The following is a 24693-nucleotide window of genomic DNA, read 5'->3' as shown; positions in this document are numbered from 1 at the left end:
CATTCTTAAGGGAATTCACCTTATCTCCATACTCAATCGTCCTGCAATACTACGTCATCGGCGGGGGGACTCTAGGCAGCGCTAGACGTAAGCTTCCTCGATTTGGCTCCGCCTGTGCGTAGAGTGTATATAAATGGTCCTAAGGTCAGTCGGGCACCATTTCCAACGTGACCAGCTATTAGGAATATAGTCCTATCAGCTGTGCCGACGAGAAAAACATCGCGAAGGAACCAAACGTAACAGCAGTTTTTTTTCCAACCTAAGTTCAACATGTTTCCGAACCTGAGGAATCCCGAACACGCCAACGTGCGTCTGAAGAACGTGGGGCGTCAAGTGTACCTGTGCGTCAAGAAGGACGGCAAGGGAAACTCCGTGCTGGGCACCAAGACCATCGACCAGACCATTGACCCCGATGGTGAGTAATGTTTTCAGTACTTGTGAATTACAGTTAGTAAACGGACTGATGTTAGGTTCGCGACATATTCTATGACAAAATGTAAGAATATTATTCATAAAGTGAACAAAAATGCAAATGTAAGAGGTTTTTGTCCATTTAGGAGATATGGAATTTATTATTTTTATTTATGTTCTTAAAATACTATTACTGTATTATTATATTTACTCATCGTTTAAGAATAATCTGTGCGGCTTATAAAACGTGTGTTGAACAATTAAAATTACAATTATGGTAATACTGGTAGGAATAGGCTAGAAGGCTTAAAGGAAATACATAAATACCACCAAGAAATAATAACCATAATCACGTAAAAGCTTACATTTAAACATTTATTTAAATTGTAATCAAAATCACATAAATGCTTACATTTAAACAATTATTTAAATTTTAATCAATATCACATAAAAGCTTACATTTAAACAAGTATTTAAATTGTAATAAAATCACATAAAAGCTTACATTTAAAAATGTGTTTAAATTTTACTAAAATCATATAAAACCTTACATTTAAACATGTACCTGTATTGAAATTGTAATCAAAATCACATAAAAGCTTACATTTAAACAATTGTTTAAATTGTAATCAAAATCACATAAAAGCTTACATTTAAACAATTGTTTAAATTGTAATCAAAATTACATAAAAGTTTACATTTAAACATGTGTTTAAGTTGTAATCAAAAATCACATAAAAGCTTACATTTAAACATGTATTTAAATTGTAATCAAAATTACATAAAAGTTTACATTTAAACATGTGTTTAAATTGTAATCAAAAATCACATAAAAGCTTTCATTTAAACATGTATTTAAATTGTAATCAAAATCACGATAAAGCTTACATTTAAACATGTATTTAAATTGTAATCAAAATCACGTAAAAGCTTACATTTAAACATGTATTAAATTGTAATCAAAATCACATAAAAGCTTACATTTAAACATGTATTTAAGTTATAATCAAAATCACATAAAAGCTTACATTTAAACATGTATTTAAGTTGTAATCAAAATCACATAAAAGCTTACATTTAAACATGTATTTAAGTTGTAATCAAAATCACATATGAGCTTACATTTAAACATGTATTTAAATTGTAATCAAAATCACATAAAAGCTTACATTTAAACGTGTATTAAAGTTATAATCAAAATCACATATAAGCTTTCATTTAAACATGATTTAAATTGTAATAAAATCACATAAAAGCTTACATTTAAACATGTATTTAAATTGTAATAAAATCATATAAAAGCTTACGTTTAAACTTGTATTTAAGTTGTAATCAAAATCACATAAAAGCTTACATTTAAACAATTGTTTAAATTGTAATCAAAATTACATAAAAGTTTACATTTAAACGTGTGTTTAAATTGTAATCAAAATCACATAAGAGCTTACATTTAAACAGGCATTTAAATTGTAATAAAAATCACGATAAAGCTTACATTTAAACATGTATTTAAATTGTAATCAAAATCACATAAAAGCTTACATTTAAACATGTATTTAAGTCGTAATCAAAATCACATAAAAGCTTACATTGAAACATGTATTTAAATTATAATAAAATCACATAAAAGCTTACATTTAAACATGATTTAAATTGTAATAAAATCACATAAAAACTTACATTTAAACATGTATTTAAATTTTAATCAAAATCACGTAAAAGCTTACATTTAAACATGTATTTATTTTCAATCAAAATCACGTAAAAGCTTATATTTAAACATGTATTTAAATTTTAATCAAAATCACATAAAAATTTACATTTAAACATGTATTTAATTAATAATCAAAATCACATAAAAGCTTACACTTAAACATGTATTTAAATTGTAATAAAATCACATAAAAGCTTACATTTAAACATGTATTTAAATTGACCACATACATAAAACGGAAATGTGTTTGCCTTGAATGGGTATTAAGGCCAATAATAATAATAATAATAATAATAATAATAATAATAATAATAATAATAATAATTCTCCAAGAATTGGCTTCGATTCACACTAGTACTAACACATCCACAAGCAATTAATTTTTTTAATACTTGGTTGACATACCGCAGACATGGCTTGAGACAACACAGGATGAAAGCATAAGCGAGACTGTATATATATATATATATATATATATATATATATATATATATATATATATATATAAAATCACAAACCACTCCAGTCGATGCACAGCAGTTTCAAATATGACTCGCATTGGCATTCAAGAACAAGAATTAATAAAAATCACTGATCATAACTATGAATCTTCTGAAATCCGATTTACAAATAAATGAAGACCACCATTCGGAAATCCTGAATAAGTTGAATACACCATGTAGGCCTAAATCAACGAGTTCCACTTCTATTATGCACACGTCCAATATAACATCAATTGAACCACCAACCACATTCAAATTTGAAAATTGTACATTCAGTAATTATTCCTTTTAAAATTATTCATTCGGAAATCCTGAATAAATTGAATACACCATGTAGGCCTAAATCAACGAGTTCCACTTCTATTACGCACACGTCCAATATAACATCAATTGAATCACCAACCACATTCAAATTTGAAAATTGTACATTCAATAATTATTCCTTTTAAAATTATTCATGTTTATTTTTATGTCATCGTCGTTAATTAAAACTTTTCTAACACTTGTGTACAGTATATTAGTTAGGTTGTGTTATAGCTTCTGCTATATGATCCTATGGATAGTCACGTATCAGAGATTGTTTAATATTAAGATTTATTGAAAATCATCTGTCAAGTGACGTTGATTACTGGGATTCGGATAATTGAAGTGGAATGTTGCATTTTAATAAAAATGAAACTGAATCAACAAAGCCTTCTTGACTAGTAACATTGCCATCGTGTATAATAGATCGAGAACTTCTCGACGAGAAGGCATTGCTCCCTACTGCCATCTAGCATGCATCTAGCGTAATATTTGTAATGTTGAGATGGTACAATAATACATTTGAAGACAGTTGTATTTTCGTAAGTCAATTAATATTTTATTGTATTGGAGTATTTCGTTACTTCTAATCTTTATATACTTTCTTCTAATCGTGTAATAGTCAATTAAATCCCACTCGAGTTTTGATTTTCTCTAGATAAATCAAAAGGTCTAGTAAAATTACTGTTGATAACAGAGCATTTTTATGAAGTGAAGAAAAATAAATCAAACCGAATTTTTTTTTTTTGGAGAAAAACTGCACTACACAATACACACGCTTTTTTTTTTTTTCTCAATAAGAGCCCGGGATTGAATTCCGAGTCCTTTAGTGAGCTTTAATAAAAACATTAATTTCTTCATTTTCTTTTTGTTATTTTACAATGCTTTATCAACTGCAATGGTTATATAACATCTGACAAATGTCAGCGAAATGAGTCCAAGATCCAGCGTCGAATGGTACCCAGATAGTCAATCACGTAGCTTGTCCCAACCAGAATTCGAACCCGGACGCTCGTTCCACGGTCAGACATGCTAACTGTTACTCCAGAGCAGTGGAAAAATTTTCTTCTTAATTATTAATTGTCATAATCAATAACATAGTTCATTTCTAAACCGAAATTGTACCAGTAATACTGTTCACAGAAGCTTGTGTTTTGACTAAGATCTGTATTCATTTATTATAAATTTGGGAACTGTTTTTGAAATCTAGATCAATATTTTAGATGCCATTGCATACATATAATTTAGTTTTAAAAAATCATATAAATAATTTTTTTAGGGAATACAAAATATCGATAAAAATTATATATGAAGCATAATGGGGAATCGATTTATGAAATTGAGAATATCATAAGAATATTTTAAAATAGTAACTTGAATTTGAACTTGTTATCATCAGAAAAACGAATATTTCGTAGGAGAAACATCAGTTGAACTTAAGGGTAAATGTACGTGAACAACCACAAATATTATCAGAAAATGCAGGCTGTAAAGTTCTAAAATTTTATAAGAAAATGAACTCTCAATTGGACAAAAATGACAAGGTACTACAACAAGACTTACTAGAATTTAAATATCTGACAAAAGTATAGAAAAAGGTTACTAATAATATTTTTCAAACCAGTTTTATCAGAGTATGAAAAAAAACTAAAAAATTCTGCAGTTACTGTACATCATTTGGTAACTAGAACATTGTTCTGGTCTGTCTGACATCTTTAATATTTTTCCTGTATGTAATAAACACTTATTTCTGAAAAGTAGACTAATCTCAGACATGTAGAGTTATTTATTTTGATACAGTTAATTTTTTATTTGTCCTACATAAAATATATTAAAATTTACATAATGTTTTGTGACCTAATTTTTCTATTTTCAAATAAATGGGCATTATTGTAGTCTACATTTTGTATAAAAGTATGTTAAATCAGTGTATAATATTTCAGAATTCTATCTCTAATGGTTGTGGAGTTATGTGTAAAAATTTTCAAATTTTCGAAAATTTAATTTAAAGCAAAAGGTGAATTCTAAAACAATATTATTAGTAACCTTTTTATACTTTTTTTAGATATTCAAGTTCTAATAAGTCTTGTTGTGGTACCGGTACCTTGTAATTTTTGTCCAGTTGTGAGTTAATTTCCTTATACAATTTCAGAAATTTACAGCCTTCATTTTCTGATAATACTTGTGATCGTTCACGTACATGTACCCTTAAAAGAAATTCTGCAATTTTTTAATAAAAATCAGTTGCCATAGAAACGACGGAAGTCCAGGTTCTAAAAGTTGTACTGTTTTTTTTTTTAACTGTACCCGGTATATTAACATCTATTTGAAGCTTTTTGTGTTAGTGATACAAAAAAACCTACGCGAATGTGGAAATCGTATCGTAAGATTAAGCTTAGTGGGCTTAATAGAGCATGTAACCAAGTCTGTGTTGTTTTAAGTAAGGCGGATTATAAGCAAAATGGTGAAATGGCAGAATTGTGAGAATCATGTGTGGTTAGAAATGTTGCTATGGATTCTTTCGAACGTACAAATTTTTATGAAATCTGGAAGAGAGAGTAGTTTCCTTTGATGTCGCACACATCTGGCATCGCGACAACTTTCTCCGCCTCTAGGCTTTTAATCATCTCAAATCAGATTCTCTTCGCTTCATAAATCTTATTAGTCACGCCGTTTTCATGTCTAGGACTATCCAAAACATTCAAGTCGCTTTAATACTCCGCATTTGTAGACGAATATCGTGTAGATCGCTGTACCAGTGCGAGCTTATTCAGATGTTCACAAATGTTTCTGCTCAAATTACTTTTTAACCTATAGTCTGTACTTCATTAACTGTAAGAATGAACTATAAATTGTTATATTACATGCATACTTTAGAATTGAATTAAATTCGATTCCATTTAAGGGAAAACTCCAATCAAAATGACAACTTTTTTCCTAATAATTTTTAAATCAAATTTTGAGAGCATATTTACTATGACTAACAAAATCCAAATTTTGAACTTCTAAATGCTTTTGGGTTTTTATTGTTTATTTTAGAAATATTTTAAACCCATTTTTTTTTTTTTTTTTTTTTTAGAAGATCTCAATTTTTAAGCTTCCTTTCTTTTGGTTACATTCATAAGACTTAGAGAAACATTTATTTGCATTAATTGTATGAAATATCTCATTTATTCACTTTCAACCATTTTTTTTTTTTAATTTTGAATATGTTATTTTTTCCTATCCGAGGCTCACTGTGAGATTTGGATAGGAAAAAATAGACATTTACAACTAAATTCATTACTTTTTGCAGACGATTTAGCTCTGGTGGCATCCTCAGAAGATGAATTACAGCGTTCAATTTTTAATTTTAACAAAATTGGAATTAAATATGATATAAAAACCAATAAAGAAAAAACTAAAATTATGGTCTTCTGCGCAAAATACCCTGTGTCTAGCAAAATATGTTTAGATTGAAAAATATTAGAAAGGATAAATTATTTTACATATCTCGGATACACATTATCTTTTTTCGATGAAGCAGACATTTCACAGAAAATTTCTAAATACACCAAAACAATGGGAATAATTAACGCCATTATGAAACCTTCCCTAGTACAAAGGCATACTCGAATTCGCCTTTATAAGACCTTGGCGAGACCTGTACTTTGTTACGGCAGTGAGGCATGGACATTGAGGAAGAAAGACGAAAGCAGAATAACGGCTAATGAAATTAAATTTATGAGATATACAGCGGGATATACGAAATGGGATCACAAACACAATGAAGATGTAATGGAAGAATTACAACTAGAACCTGTAATTAATCACGTAAAACATTATCAGAACAACTGGATAAATCATCTGCATCGCATGCATAGAGATAGAATCCCAAAAGTCATGCTCCACTATCGTCCAAACGGGAAGAGATCTCTCGGTCGTCCAAAGAAGCGCTGCATTGAAAATTCAACTGAGAGATCGTAACAGGCCATTTGGCCTAATACTTGAAGGGAAGAAAAAGAAGAAGAAGATTTTTTTTTCCTATAATTCATGAAGAAATATTAATAAAATAAACTAACAGCATTCCTTACAAAATAAATGCATAGGAATATGCAGCTACCTCATAAATACTTGCAGTAAAAATTCCATCCGGATTGATTAATATTTGGCATAAAAAATTGGCGTTGAATAAAAAAATGAACTTACGGAAAAATATATTTCAAAGTAACATGTATATTTATGTAACACATAGGCTACCTATTAAAATTCTCTTCCGCTACATTTATCTAGTAACTTCAGGGAGCCAACTTTAGAACAAAAATTTACTAGATCTGTTATCAGAAATTTGTAAAAAAGAATTCTTTGAAGAAAAGATAGTTTTGATAGCTCTTTATATGCCACGCCCCATTAGAGTCTTGATTTAAAACACTTTTAAACATATTTGTAACCAGAATTGAACTAAATCCGTTTGGGATATGATACATCCTAAAAACGTGAAATAGCCAATATATTGTTTTTGAAAAAATGTTCATGATTTTCAGTGGAGTCTTCACTTAACTCGAAAAGTGTGCCTTCTATTTTATGTTTCTTGTTGATTTCATGATATTCTAGTTAAATCGACTCCCTCATAAGGCTTCGCATCCACAAATGTAAACTTCTGTTATTCCTTAAGCAGTTTTTTGCGAGACAAATTTTATAAGTTGTGTATGAAGACAATGTATTAGATATAATGTTCATTATTACAACCCCTGAGAATCACATGACATTTTTTTCTGAAATAGAGTTGGGATTATTTTTATGTCTAGTCTGTAATATAACAAAATCTGATCGAAATTTCATAATTGATTAAATGGCGATCTTACTCGTGTTAATTATGTAAGATTGTGCGGCTTACAGCTGTTTCGGTGCTACTTGACACCATCCTCAGAGCCTTCTGTGTCTCGGCATCATCTCAACTTCGCTGCCTGTTGTGTGGGTGCGTTCGTGTGATGAAGAATTGTGTCAAATAGTGTGTGTGTGTTCTGAAATTGATCTGTGTGTTGAGAATTTGATTAGGGTGTGTTTTAGTTTGTCTGTATATTTCATATTGTTGTAGTGTGTTGAGTTTTTGGTTTTTGGGTTGTATGTGTAGGATTTCCATGTCTGTATTTATGTTACTGTATGTGTGGTTGGCATTAGTTATGTATTCGGCATATGTAGATGTATTGTGTCCTCTGGTTATTGCTTTAATGTGTTCTATGTATCGAGTTTGGAATGATCTGCCTGTCTGTCCAGAGGACACAATACATCTACATGATGCGAACACATAACTAATGCTAACCACACATATAATAACATAAATACAGATATGGAAATCCTACACATACAACCCAAAAACCAAAAACTCAACACACTAGAACAATATGAAATATACAGACACACTAAAACACATCCTAATCAAATACTCAACACACAGATTAATTTCAGAACACACACGCTATTTGACACAACTCTTCATCACACGAACGCACCCGCACAACAGGCATCGAAGTTGAGATGACGCCGAGACACAGAAGGCTCTGAGGATGATGTCAAGTAGCACCGAAACAGCTGAAAGCCGCACATGCTTATATAATTAACACGAGTAAGATCGCCATTTAATCAATTATTTATATTCAAGTATTAAAAGTAGTGTACGAAAAATTCAACACGAAATTTCATATTAAGACATATTTGGTTAGGAGAAACAAGTTTGCACCGTCCGTCCGAGTGGATGTGTCTCATTTCGGTCCCCCCCCCTCTCATTTCTGCTGCCCTCTCTGCAAAGACTTGTGGCTGGGCAAATTACAAATGTTTAAAATGATTTAAAGAAAAGGGCCTCATTGAATAACTGTCTCGTGATTTCCCCCTTCTCGGTGACCCTGCGACATAACCACTCGGACGGACAGTACGTTTGTTTCAAATCATGTGAATGTGTTTATTTTTGTTTATGTTAAAATATTTGTTTCTATCTATTTTAGTGGATTTCTCACTGTATTACTATACCAGCGCGGAAGCTGGAGAAACGAAAATGGTGTTGCCTGTACATCAAACAACCTTCATTTGTCTCAGTATGACAGCTGATAAGAAATTAGAAAAATCGGTAAGTATTTCATTTGCAGAACTACCATTATAATAAATAACTTAGGGGAGAATAGGGTAGTATCGGACATCGGGTAATATCGGACAGTGCATTTTTTTTCATCTACCACCAGATGATAGTACTTCAATAACATGGTTACTTTTCTGTATGCGACATCACAGAAAAGTAACCATGTCATTCAGGTACTATCATATTCATGTTCATATTCTTTATTTGCCTGAAGGTACAAGAATACAAGACGCCTCGTCAATGTGATAATATAAAAAACAATGTGTCAATATTTAAAATATTAAAATAGTAAAAAATAATAAAATTTAACTAAAATACTGCATCATTTTAAAAAAAAAATTCATTCATATTATAAAAGGGATTATTTTGTAGCCATCTCTTAATCTGAAATTTAAATTGTGTTTCATTAAGTGCCTTTATATTTGTTGGTATCTTATTATATACTTTTATTGCAGTAATTACATAGCTTGATTGTGTTTTTTGCAACCTGACATGTGGTACATTTAATTGATCATTATTTCTTGTTTCATAGCGATGCAGATCTACTATACTTGTATAATTAGTAATATTCTTGTTTACATACATTAAAAGTTCAAAAATATATAGATTGTAGACTGTCATAATCTTTTCATTTTTGAAATGAGATCTACATGATAGTCTGGGTGGTGACATTGTTATAATACGAACTACCTTTTTCTGCAGTAACAGAATGTTTGAAAGTTCAGAACTATTTCCATATAAAAGTAATCCATATTTAATAACACTTTCAAATAGTGCATAATAAACTTGTTTTAAATAATGTTTGGGAATCTTGTACATGATACTTCTCAAGACATAAATTACTCTAGAAATTCTTTTACGTACATAACTGACATGGCTATTCCACCTTAGTTTAGGAGTCAAATACATACCCAGCATCTTTACAGATTCATTTATCACATTATCATCTGGTGGTAGATGAAAGAAACTCGCTGTCCGATATTACCCGATGTCCGATACTACCCAACTCTCCCCTAAGTATATCTTGATTTTGAGTACATACATTTGTTTGGTCTGTAATGTGGGAATTTAACTTTCTTGAGTATAAATCTGCAGTACTTGGGAAAAGTGGCACAAGTCCGTTTCCACAAACATTTTTTATTAATTTATTGACAATTTACGCAATATAAGCTCGGTTGGGACAAGAGACATATGTATTTCTCCCGTTACAATAATTCATACAGAAGAAAATCAAATCAACATAAACCAGTGTGAAGACAGTTTTTTTTCCTTCTCCTGTAAAATTAACAATTTTGACTTGTGCCACTTTTCCCGAGAACTACAGAAATATGCGTGCATTTAACCAAAAGAGTATTTGATTTAACTTAATTTAATAACATTTTTTAAGACTTTGAAATCAACTAATATTAAATGTCAGTGCAGTCTTTATCTCGATTTTAATAATCCAGTAAAATAGTTTGAAGTTCAAAACAGAATTTTGATTTGCCTAAAGAAAATAACTACATACAGAATTAAAGTACGTCCTATAGGTTTGACATTCTTCTAGCAATGAAAGTTCAATTAATTAACTTTTAAGTTTGAAGTATTTAAATATGGGTAAAAGTGAAAGAACGCAGAGCTGCACGCATTGTATACTTCACGTGACATAATTAGTAACATAAAATCCAGACGTTTGAGATGGGCAAGACATGTAGCACGTATGGGCGAATCCAGAAATGCATATAGAGTGTTAGTTGGGAGGCCGGAGGGAAAAAGATCTTTGGGGAGGCCGAGACGTAGATGGGAAGATAATATTAAAATGGATTTGAGGGAGGTGGGATATGATGGTAGAGACTGGATTAATCTTGCTCAGGATAGGGACCAATGGCGGGCTTATGTGAGGGCGGCAATGAACCTCCGGGTTCGTTAGAAGCCAGTAAGTAAGTAAGTGAAAGACTGTAATAAAGCACACAATATGCGATAGTCATTATTTAAATAATAATAATTTGTCAACTTGATGTTAACAACATTTGTAGTACAATGTTTACTTAAAAACTTGAATTCATAATATTATTTCCTTTTCATTCAGTCCCTGAGAGACATGTCAGTAAATGCAAACGAAATGGATGGCATGATAGAAGATCCTATGAGATTTACGACAGCTGACAGCAGGTTTTTCTACATCAAAACATTAGGTTCAGATTGCGCACTTGAAGCCATGAATGGTAAGTAGGAAAATATGTTTCATCAGTTCAGTTTAACGATTCATTTTAATACAGTATTTAATTTCAAAACTTCACGTCCTAAATAACTACTTATTTCAATTAAATTTAATTAAAAAACACCTAAATTTAGACATTGAGGGGGAAGTTTAAAGCTATAGCTTTAATTGCATTTTAGGTTTCAACCTTCATCACCTACCAAATCTTTAAAATTTCAAATGTCACCCCTATATTATGATAGGCCTATTTACATACTTAGACTTCAACCAACAAAATTTGATAACACAATCTCAAGGGAAAAAATGGAACTCTCTGCATCATAATCCACAGTTAATTCCCGATTTACCACGATAATCGTCTGTAGCTGCATTTAGATTGGCAACAGGCCATGACTGTTTGGCCAGACACCTGCATAGAATTGGAATATATCAGTCCCCTAACTGCCCATTGTGCAACTCAAACCAAGAAATGGATTTGGAACACCTCAAAATCTGTGCTTCAGTGGCTGGCCATGATAATATCTTCGAAAAATATTGGAGTGCAAGAGGTCAAATGACTTTATTGTCAAACGCCTGGCATTAGAAAACAACAACAATTGGAAATGTACCTATTCAATTGTTTATACATCTCATATACAGGGCTCCTTCAAAAGACCTTTCTGGTTTCGAACACATGTAATTTACGTTCAATGAATCTGAAGTGCATGAGTATGGTACCAATGGAAAGAGAAACTCAAAAAATTTAGTTCTTTACCTTAAAGATGTTCAATGCATCCCCTCTTGGTAACACGGCACACATCAAGCCTATAGTCAAGTTCCACGTAGGTACGCTGATTTTCCGACCCCCCGATTCTGATGTTATGTCTGTTCACCTTACCAGAAAGATGAAAAATGTCTTCGTCAGAAAATATCACGGAACGAATAAATTCACCATCGTTTTCAATTAAAGTCTGCAAACTTACGCAGAAATTTCTTCGTAGGACTTTATCCTCTGGTTTTAGGGCTTGCAGTATGGATGAAATCGCAACCGATTGCGAAGAATCTTGCCTTAAAATCCGTGTACCATTTACGGATTTTAGCTCCACTGGGTGGATCTGCAGCAAACTTTGTTCGATAATGCCGTTGCACATTAATAACCGACTGAGTCACATGAAAATCAAGCTCAGTGTTGCCAACTCAGAATTCCATTTACCGCTGCACAAGCTCAAAAAATCGCTAAACTGTAGTCGAAAACTCCAGATTTTTCTTAACACATCACTTCCAAATACGAAATACAAACTACACAGTTTTAGGAACTGGAGAATTTTATAAAAATGTAGACTAAATTATGGAAAGTGTGTATGACTTCTTGGCTCTATGTTCTATGCAAAATCGTGTGGACAATTAAATCTGAATATTTTGCATTCAATATCACTTTACACCATTTACATCGAGCTTTCCAACTATCACCGGCAACTTCTCCCACCCAACCTTTCAATACATTTTTTTTTTTCAAACATCTCTAAACGTTTGTACGTATGGAATTTTACACTGCATATTTCTTCAAAACTGAATGAAGTAGAGCAAGAATAATATACTAGACACTTCGGAAACAATCACATTCACAATCACATCAATCCGTTCGAAATCTGATTCCACACTGAGCTGGAAACGTGCCTGCCAACAGTGAGTTTGGTTTTAAGTTTTAAGTATGTCTGTGTTACATAAACTACAATGCTGAATGATAAATAATATATAATATAAAACGACATTAAGATATATGGATCATATGAGGAAACAAAGAGGAAGGCAGAAAGTAGGAAAAGCTGGAGAATACTGGATTTGCAGTGAAAGACCTGTCCATGGGCAGAACACTATGAATGAATGAATGAATCATAACATAAGTTATCATAAATGAAAATAATAATTCCGTTCATTATCTACTCTTTATGATTAAACATATCAATTCATTTACCAAAATTATGCATACATGATTAGACTAAGAGTTTAACGAATGTGGCATACCTTATTTGTACAACAACAATGGATGAGGCAGGAAATGGACATGATTGTACCAAATCGAGTTAACATAAAATTTATACTCACACAATGAAAAATTGTGAGAATACTACTGTATATTAATCTATGGTTTATGATTAACTAATATTGTTGTCCGCAAGTAAATATGAAAATAATTATAACATCTTTACAGAAAAAAAAAATTTAAAATGTGGTCTCTCTCTCCCGGAATCATAAAAAAACGCCAAATAAATAGCTAGCCGCTGACGGTAAAATTCTGTAGCTGACCATAGTCCTAAAAACACCAGATTTAGCTACGAAACCGCTGACTTGGTAACACTGATCAAGCTTTTCTGTTCTCTCTAGCATCCATTTCGCCTCAACAATGAACAAATTTGTTTATACGCGCTATTATGAGGCAGTGTTACCAACTAGTAAAACAATGTTGCCACAACTAAACTTTTTGGGTTTCTCTTTCCATTGGTGCTATTTTCATGCACCTCTGATTCATAGAAGTTAAATTACATGTGTTCGAAACCGGAAAGGTTTCTTGTAGTTGCCCTGTACATTTGGAAATCAATAACCTGCAATATACTCGTAATAACAGGCTGTAACAGTGTTAGTCGAACACGTGCGCGGAGGAATATGTTAAGAACGAGTTTTATGTTGAATGGATTATAAAAATTAAAAATCGTATTTGCAGTATTAATGTACTGTAACATTGATTTGTTTGCATGCTAGGCCTATATCATAACTAGGCTGGACAGAGATTATGACTATATCTTCAGAGAGAGTAAATAAAGGTGCTATGTCCAATAGAAAGGAGATAAGATAGGTTTTCAGTGCGATTTTTCTGTATAATCTTCTTAACTTTCCTTGAAAAAACAAAATATATTTACTTACAAATACTAATCCAACATAACTTAACACAATTTACAGAGAGTATTGTGTAATTCTTTAGTTTAGTGATACTTATCTAGACTTTCTCGACAATCTTAGTTACACAATATGCCTCTTATTGGGAGGATGATATGGATTTCATGCAAGATGTCGTTTTATTTTTGCAGGTGTACATGGCCAACATTATTTGTCGGTGAACGAAATGAATGAACTAGACATTCAGGAGCACAACAACACAAATTTCCCAGAAGAACTGTTGTTCTCTATAGAAGACCTCGACAGCAACAACGTGTTCATTTCTTCTGAGATGTAACAACCATGAACCAAATCCAGATTTTTTTACACACGTACAAAGAAAACTAAGTTATAATTTATATTTGGATTAAAACTTTAGTATAAATTCATCCAATTACCTGCTAGAAGAAGCTGGTGGCTGCACATCCAACACGCTTCATGACATTTTAGCGAAGACTGATTAGTTTATCGAACAGCGTAATGAAGTACAGGGACATCATTTTATTTTTACTAATATTTCTGATATTAACCTGGCTATACCTTTGAATTAACGGTCGAGGATTGAAAACACAGTTTGTTACTCCTTCCACGATCGGAGTTTGATGACACTAGCGTAAAATAAAAACAAATCACTTTACTAGGTATAGGAGGGAAGAAAAGTAGTACATCTAGGTATTTACGTAAACTAGTAAATATTACGATTTTGATTTTTATAATTTTCGCTCGGTTTCTATTTACTCTATATAGTACAGTATTAACAATAACTTTTTTTTATTCACTAACTGAAATATCCAGGCGGACGTATTCATTATGAAATGTATAGTATACTGTGTACAGCACATTAACATAAAAATGGAGAGTGCATTTAAATTGAAAAATAATCAAAATCTCGATATTTAAACAAACTGTTGAAAATGGTGACTGTTCATTTCGATACAGGCTTCAGTTCTTTTGTGCATATTATCGAAGATGTTTTTAATCATATCTTCGGAAATTGAATGCATTGTTTCTTGAATGTAATTCTATAATTCTTCTGTTGTTGTAGGATGTTTAGCAAATATAACTGTTTTACAATAACTCTAAAAGAAATAATGGAAAGCACTCAAATCAGGCGACATAGGGAGCCATAATCCTTCTCATGTTGAAATAGTTCTCTACCTGCTCTATAACAGAGTACCTTACGTACTGTAAATTCAATCTTCACTTCTGCCCGATCCGAAAAGATAAATTTACTCAGATATGCTATCTATTGTCCGTCCAAGTGGTTATGTCGCAGGGTCGTAGAAAGGGAGAAAATCACGTGACATTTGCTTAACGAGGCCCTTTTATTTAAATTATTTTAAATGTTTTTGTATAATATTACGTAGCCACTAGTCTTTACAGAGAGGCCAGTAGAAATGGGTGAGGGAAATCGGGATGCGACGTAACCAAACGACGTAACAGTACCTGTGCGAAAATGCCCATGATTCAATAATGAGTGCTCTTTCTTCACTGGAAAATGCGACCATATTTCTGGAACGTACTGTACTCACTCAGTACTGTTTACTATGACTGAACGTCTCTGATTGCATATGCGCCCTTGGTTCTGTGTGAGAACGGGTGGAAGTTTACTAATAGAAGGGGTGTGAGGGAATACATTCAAAAACTCAGGTACAATAAAAATTGAAGTAAAAATAAAATAATGTCTCTGTATAGGCCTAAGCAGCGTTATGTTTACTAATGAACTGTTATATTTTTTATTATGAACAATACGTAAAATGTAGTAGAAAGTAATATGCCTTCTACAAGAGAGTTATACTGCGTAGAAATAATGTTCAAACTTTTACATTAATAATAATTTTTAGTTAGTCACTTCATTGTGTCATTAGATGTATTTATTTATTCGAGTGGTTTTAGAAGGACCATTACGCATATTATTGCTATGTGCTGCAGCAAATTAAACTATTTTTCATTATCAGTAGAACCCACATACAGGGTAATTCACGAGGATTTACCGTCCTTCACGGAGCTTATTTCCGAAGACATTCTGAGCAAAAAATGTCGTATAAATATGGGTCCTATTCTCAATATTTACAGACTTACGTTTCGTTATTGGAACGCATTGCTGTGAACGCGTGATCTTGGTCAGCGTGCAGTCAGCAGCCAGCGCGAGCGCTACGGAAATCAAAGATAGCCGTATGCAGTTACGTAGCGCGACGAGTGCCGTTCACAAGCGTGCGGCCAAGTGTACTCAAGCGGACGGCGACATTTTTTAAAATGTGTTCTAAATTCTCCAAGACTGTAAATTAGGATGAAAAACTGAACTGCAAATATTAAGTCGGTGGAAGTGGTGTGATTTGTAATAATTGTTGTGATAAGTGCGTAAGAATAATGCAATTTTCTAGTTAAAAATAGTAAAAGATGTCTGTACGAAGCAACTAAGGAGTTCACAGCACATTTTTAGCTTCATAATAATTGCCAATTAAAGAAATGATACTTCTGAATGGTTCATTCTCTATTTGTATTATTCTTTTACCTTCAAACTGAAGAAAAAAACGTATTTCACAAACAACTTTAAATTAGTGTGACTCTGAAAATATTGGGAATAGGAACTATGTTTATATGACATTTTTTGCTCAAAATGTCTTCAGAAATAAGCTCCTTGAAGGACGGTAAATCCTCATGAATCACCCTGTATATTTGTATGTGCAAAAAAAATACTGAAATATAGCTCTGCTGATTAGCTCGTGTTGTATGTAACAAAAATGTGTAATACCATATTGGTGAAAAGTTAATAGTTTTCTCAGAAAAAAAAAATCCTCAAATATTTAATACCCCCTTATTCTATTGCGATTGGATTGCGATTTTTATCCATATCGTTATAAAATCTAATACAGAATAATTTATTCCTCTGACGTATTTCCATAGCGTGTTTCGTGTAAAATTAATTTAAAAATCACTAATTTCAAGCCGCATAACGATGCGAACAGATTGCAACGTTGTAGTCAGAGAGGGAGAGATTCAGCTAGGGAGAGAGACCTAAGTTCATTGACCTCTTACATCTGTATTACGAGAAGAAAGAGCAGTGTGTTAGCGGCGATATTGCCACACTGCTGAAACTTCTAATTAACCGTGCATTTAATCATAAAACGTAATATAGGTTTCCTATTCATTTAAGTGCATTCTATCCTCCCTTTGAATCTGCAGGATTATTTCACCTTCACCCCTTGTATTATTTATTTCTTTTCAAACGAAACATATTCATTGTAAGATTTTATGTCGTTTATCTTTCACGTCTCACTCAAAATAATTTTTTTACGGTGAAAATCAAAACATACACATTACAGAGACAAAATACATTTTGTTTACACATTTACTCGATCATTTCGTGCGAAAATGGTTAAGATAGTTGTTTCAGTAAACATTTTCATAAAATATTGCATCATTAATTAATTTCAATATTAAAATGGTACATACTCGTATCAGTAAAAAAACGAATTTCATTTTTCAGAGGACGTAACTTATACATAGAAAGTTTTTGACAGTCGAGATAAGTAATTACACAACAATATTTCTGTATGGTGTAGGCCCTAAGTAGAAGTATATCAAAATGTTACACTCAACATGCAATTTTCTTGTAAATACGGATATCAATTTCATTGCAATACATTGCAGTTAAATACTCTCTCGCTAATCTTATTGCGAATATAAAAAAAATTTAAGTTTTTCTAGTTTTGTTTCAGTGTTTATAGCTTAAACTACCGAAATACCAAAGACTGTTTTACAGTATATACCAATCTTTTGTAATAATTGCTATAATTAATTTGTTTTGATAATTTCGTAATAAACAAAATCATATTAAACATTTTATTATATATCTATTTAATTAATGAACTAAATTATATTACAGAGAAGTCTATAGCGTGAAAATTCATGTGCCTTGATGAAAGGGATATTTTTATATCAACTTGGGAATAATGTTTTAACAATAAATGGAAACAAAAATTTTTGACATACAAGATAATATAGAATTATTTTTAATTTGATGGTCTTCCGGTAAAGGGGGTTAAGTCATTTTTTGTGCAAATGGAGTTTTGACCCCAGATTAATACACACGTTAAATTCTACAATTAGGTGTGCAAAAGATAAAATAATACCAGCATTTGGTGTGTTTTATTTATATAGAAAATTATTTGCAATAAGGGTTCGAAGGTTAATTTTATTTTATCTCAAAACTTATTTTTATGACTTATCTCTCTTTATCCAAACACCATCGTACTATAATCTAGGTCAATATTTTATGCGGAAAAATTGTTTGTAAATGAAATAATGCTGCCTCATGTTATTTCTAACTTGTGTTGGTACGAAATAGGCGGCATAAACTTTTTATTTTTCTCAAGTTGATATAAATGTATAACATTTTTATAGATTTAAGTAATATTTTAATACATTTAGATTAAAGAACTTTTAACACTAGGCTGTATCACTTCAGAATATGTAATTTTTGCTTTCGCGTGTTTAAATACTAGATATGGTACCTTGTTGACTAGTTTCAGCCTATTGTGGGCTATCTTCAGAACTGGATGGTCCCGGTTTTCCCTACAGCAACATAAACACACACGTGGAAATTCTATATATTCCACCGAAAAAACGAGAACCTAAACACACTAGAACAATACGAAATATACAGACACACAAAAACACACCCAAATGAAATCCTCAACACACAACTCAATTTCAGAACACACACACTTTTTGACTTCATATTACATTACAGAAACACACCCCCACAGGAAACGCAAACAGAAAGCGCGAATATCAGGACCACCCAGTTCTGAAGATAGCCCACAACAAACTGAAACTAGTCAACAAGGTATCGTACCTAGCATGTAACACTTGAAAGCAAAAAACTATATATTGCGAAGTAGTATTTTGAAACGAAAATGAGTTTATGCTCGACCATGCCGAAATGTAGTAATTATACACCCGGTAGCAGCCCTTTAATGGACCTCATTAAAGTACACCTATTCTTTAAAGTTCAGGTGTTCCACCAATCAGAAAATAACATTGTAGCAATATGAAAGCGCAAGTATCGATTATTCTCGGATATGCAATCGAAAGACAACTAGTTCTGTTACTAGCGTTAATTGTAAATAATATTCAAATAAATTCAATTTGTCATCTCGTTTTTCAATGTCTAATTCAATTTCAAGGTTATATCAAGATTAATGTTTATTTTACTCTCTAGATTATATCAAGGTCAATGACATTTGTTTCTCGGAAAAAATCAATACTTTCGCGTCTGCGCACATCTCACAATTTACGAGGTATTGCACAAGGTCAGTTCCGCTCCTCAGTCAGATAAGAATAACATGAATACCTATGAATAATTTCAAGTTAGAAATATGGTCGAGCATAAAAAGTCGTATGAAACTTGACTATAATGGTAATTAAGACGCTCGTACGAAAATTATGAAACTAGCTTGCGCTCGTTTCATAAACATACTCGCGTCTTAATTACTACCGTTATAGGCTCGTTGCATAATGTACTATTATTTCATTGCTGAACTCGTTAAATTAACTCAGGTTCGAATCCAGGATATTAAAACTATACTGAGGTGTGAAGATGCAGTACCAATTTAATCGTAGCAAAGCAACGAGAGTTATGCATTTTTCTTCCGGTCAGTTAACCTTCGTCTAAATTTAAAACACTTCTATTGAAACACGTCCAAAATGTGTCCCAACATGTGGTATCTATTTGTCACACTCAGTTACATGACAGTATGTTTATAAGTGGCTAAATTTGAAATGTAACTTTGAGGTGTACAAAAATGTGCTAAAGACGAAGTCAATTGCAGCTTTTTATTTCTTAAAGATCAATCACTAACAGAAGTATCTTTGTTATATTTTGATAATAATTTTTAACTTATTTATTTTTATATAAACCGTATTTGTATTCAATTGTAATTAAATATCGATGATGATGGACAGCTGTCTCGTACGTCAAAAAATGAACAAAATATTTCACTTTATCCCTATCAGAAATATTTCCGAATCTTCTGCAAACATATCTTATGTAAAGACATAGATAAAAACTTTACAAGAAGATAAGTAAATACGTTTTTATGTTAGGTATTTGTTCGTTAACAAGATATTAAAATATTTTTTTCGCTGTCCTGAAAAATTGAATATTTTGACATACGATATTGCTGTTCTGTACGATCGATATAAGAACATGACGTAACTTATAGGAGTGCCTGTCGTTAGTTTGTTAGAATGTATAAACTAAGATCTGGAGATGAAGTCTATTTGTAATAATGTTCGGCATATATATGTATATTTATTATTATAAGTTTTATTTTATACATTACACAATGAGAAATGAATAAAGTTATGTTCATAAAATATTATAGTTTTATTTTTATGCAAGTCCTGTTAATTTAGGAATACTAATTTTATTGTTTGTCGTCTAAAATTCTTCAGGTAGTTATCTCTACAGCAGTTAACGCAATAATTTTCTTAAAGAATATTTTTATTGACATAAAATATTTTTAATGTCCCTTACCAACGTTTGTTTTTCTGTTTGTATTATATTTTATGTTATAATTATTATCAACAGTAATCTCACTAGAGGTTTTGATTTATCTAGAGAAAATCGAAACTCGAATGGGATTTAATTGGCTATTACACGATTAGAAGAAAGTATATAAAGATTAGAAGTAACAAAGTATTCCAATACAATAAAATATTAATTGGCTTACGAAAATACAACTGTCTTCAAATGTATTATTGTACCATCGCAACATTACGCTAGATGGCAGTAGTGTTTTATGATTATGTTTTCTTGTTACCGGTATCAGTTGTACCAACTATGGAATCATCATTGAACTCTGTGGACTGTTACTAGTCAAGAAGGCTTTGTTGATTGTTTCATTTTTATTAAAACATCTGTATTCCATTTCAATCATCCGGATCCCAGTAATCAACGTCACTTGACATATGATTTTCAATAAATCTTAGTATTAAACAATCTCTGATACGTGACTATCCATAATATCATATAGCAGAAGCTATAACAAACATAACCTAAATAATATAAACAAGTGTTAGAAAAGTTTTAGTTAGGGATGATGAAATAAACAAGAAACGTTTTAATTAACGATGATTAAATAAAAAATAGACATGAATAATTTTAAAAGAAACAATTATTGAAAGTACAATTTTCAAATTTGAATGTGTTAGTGGTTGGTGGTTCAGTTGATGTTATATTGGACGTGTGCGTAAAAGAAGTGAACTCGTTGATGTACATGGTGTATCCCTCAACTTATTCAGGATGGTGCTCTTCATATATGACCAGTGATCTTTATTAATTCTTGTTCTTGAATGCCAATGCGAGTCATATTTGAAAGTGCTGTGCATCGACTGGAGTGGTTTGTAATTTCTGTTTTTTTGACGTCCAGACCAGTGCAGTTTGAAATGTTGGCAAACAAAGAAACAAATGCTAGGGACGCGATAAAATTAAACAAATGCTAAGGACGCGATAAAATTGTGCGATAAGCAGCCATGATTGGTTGAAAGACGTCCTTTCGTACCGTTTTATTGGTCGAAAGTAGTGTGACATAGTAAAAGTGTAATAGTCAAAATAAATATATATATATATATATATACACACACACACACACACACACACACACACACACACAATACGCGTACTGCAGTTTAAATAGAAATGGAACATGGCAAAATCTAAACTCTTGAAGAAATATTACTTCCAAAGGATATGGGAATATGATTATTTTGTTATTGAAGACGAAAGAATTGCTTGTTTACTGTGTCCCATCCAATTTATTTATACTCGTCATTTCAATATTAAACCACATTTCAACAAAGTCCATATTAAGCATTGTGGAATGTACAAACTTTCGGCTAAGTTCATTATTACGAAATTATTTATTTATATACTGTTAAATTAATGATGTCACTCGTGTTCATTTTTAACTGAATTAATAGTGACTTTCAAGGTTCATTACCTAAATGCTATAAATTTATGTTTCCGTGGGTGACGAAAGGAGGAAAGTTTTCGAAAATCTAAAGCAGGTTAGGTGCAAAGAAATCTCAAAGAAACTACCGACAGGAAATCTAGCGTAATTGTAAACCTTGAAACGAGATAACGCTTTATAAATACAATGAATTTATTACAATCTTTTTTTTTTAATTACATACCGCCACTGATGGACATTTTCATGGACAGGGAATGTAAACAAAATATCTACGATCCCCAATAGAAGTGGAATGAGTCTGACGTCATATTTCCCCAACTTAAGGGTTCTGCAGGCCTGGTTTAAACCAATTTATAGACAGAGTCGTTGTCCAGGGTGCGCCATAAGACGCTGGTCTACGCTACATCCACGATGAGATGAGATGGTGATTAAGATTTGTTGTGATGCCACAGGGAACTGGAGCTCCCGGAGAAAACCCCTGCGTTACCTAGACCACGGGCTTTCCCTACACAAATTATAAATCGGGGTTACGATGGGGATCAAACTCGGTTCCACAGGATTTTAAGTCCAGTTCTAGCCATTAGATCACCGTGGCGTCCTCACCAACAATATTGTTAAGTGGAATGAACAGTAAGTTTGCAAGTCTAGTTGGAAGATCAGATCCTGAAAGTATAGTATTATTTCATATATTATTTCAATGTACCGAAGTACATTCCGTCGGATACCGGCCAACTAGTCACTCATAACGAGTGCACCTCAGCACATGTGTGGACTTTGGTCCTATGTTCATAGATATCTATGACGTAGTGCAGAGGGCGGCCACTAGAGGGAACCCAAGAGTTGGGACTCAATCAGAGACAATTCTGTCCGACGCTGGGGTTGTATCCGGCGTGGCTTAGTGGATAAAGCATCAGCACGTAGAGCTGAAAACCCGGGTTCAAATCCCGGCGCCGGAGAGAGTTTTTCTCCGTTCCATTACTCTTTCATCGACTGAAAGTATAGGCCTATCAACTGATTTAAGTACCAAAGATTTTCTGACAATATAGGCTATGTTAAAAAGAACACATTGTCGGCTCCTAGATTTATTATACTAGGAATATCAAAGAGCTCATTAAAGATTTGAAACAGTTGAGACTGTGACCGAAAGAGTTTCTTTGGCAATCAGACGTGATTCATGCCAATTGCTACACAATCTGTTCTTGTTTAGAGAGTGACGTAGCTTCCTGCCTTCCTACATTGTGTTATTAAGTGGAGGAGCTTGTTGGCTGGGTCTCATTGCAGTAATTGGTAACTCAACTCTGATCTGTTGTCGTCATCCTACCACACAAGTGCATCAATTGCCAGCAATTTAAGTAGTCACCAAGGAGAAGTATGCTAATATGAGATTTGATTAAAGTATTGTTTATAATCGTCTTAACCTTCGCTTTCCTCCAATATGAGACTGAACTAGAACTTAAAAAATGAACTGATGTGTTAAGTTATTCTAAGTTCAGTTTTAGGTTATGTTTTCATAGAAAACTTCAATCTGAACTGAAGAGTCCATATTTGTGCTAATGGTTGAACAGTGGTTGGATGCATTGAAAGTGAAGAAAATAAGCTAGAACTGGATACTTTGTCGTTTTTTTTTTTTTTGTTTTGGTGGACGAATTAACATATAATACAGATTATAAACATCATTCTGCAAAAAGATCTAGTTACAACCTAGGTTTGCTAATCGTGGTTTACAGTTTGCAAAGTTAGTGTATTAAATTATTATACGCTTGAGATAGTGTTATACAGGGACATAATTTTATTTTTACTAACATTTTTAATATTAACCTGGCTATATCTTTGGATTAAAGGTCTAGAATCGGAAACACCGCTTTCTCCCCCTTCCAAGACTGGAGTTCGATTATACTGGCGTAAAATACAAACAAATCACTTTACTAGGTATAGGAGGGAAGAAAAGTAGTTCATCCATTTATGTAAATGGAAATATCGCAATTCTGAGTTTGATAATTTTCATTAGATTTTGGTTTAATCAAAATACAGTACTGTATTAACACTTAGTGTTTTACTCACGAATTGAGCTATCCATTCGGACGTATTAATTATGCAGTGTATATTGTACTGTTACAGCACATTAGCGTACAATATAGAGAATGAAGTTAAATTGAAAAATAATAATAATATGGACATTTAAACACATTTTTTAAAATGATGGCCATTCATTTCGATACAGGCTTCAGTTCTTTTGTGCATATTATCGCGCTATAGACTATTGTACATAATTCCAATTACCAGTTTGTCCTTCGTACGAGTAACTCATGTTGAAATAATTCTATACCTACTCTATAAAAGAGTACCTTATGTACTGTAAATTTAATCTTTACTTCTGCCCGATCCGAAAAGATAAAATCAATCAGAAATGTTAGCTACTGTCCGTTCAAGTGGTTTGTCGCAGGGTCGTAGAAAAGGGGGGAAATCACGTGACAGTTAATTACTTAACGAGGCCCTTTTATTTAAGTTATTTTAAACAGTTGTATATATTACATACACGTCCAATTCCTAACAGAAAT

The 24693-nt window shown here is 32.3% G+C and overlaps 1 protein-coding gene and 1 long non-coding RNA gene across 2 annotated transcripts in view; both read left to right on the top strand.

Moving 5' to 3' along the window:
• Nucleotides 1-24693, top strand: part of LOC138713770 (uncharacterized) — a 428588-nt gene that overhangs the window by 208553 nt on the left and 195342 nt on the right. The gene's annotated exons all lie outside the window — the stretch shown is intronic.
• On the top strand, nt 152-20540 carry LOC138713765 (uncharacterized). Its single transcript, XM_069846177.1, has 4 exons — nt 152-415; nt 8913-9034; nt 11112-11247; nt 14309-20540. The coding sequence occupies exons 1-4, from the start codon at nt 271-273 to the stop codon at nt 14452-14454; spliced, it is 549 nt and encodes a 182-aa protein (XP_069702278.1). The 5' UTR covers nt 152-270; the 3' UTR covers nt 14455-20540.

This window comes from Periplaneta americana, chromosome 14 (genome assembly GCF_040183065.1).
Source record: "Periplaneta americana isolate PAMFEO1 chromosome 14, P.americana_PAMFEO1_priV1, whole genome shotgun sequence".
Lineage (NCBI taxonomy): Eukaryota > Metazoa > Arthropoda > Insecta > Blattodea > Blattidae > Periplaneta > Periplaneta americana.
Note: the sequence above shows the minus strand (reverse complement) of the source record. Positions and strands in the feature narration are given on the sequence as shown.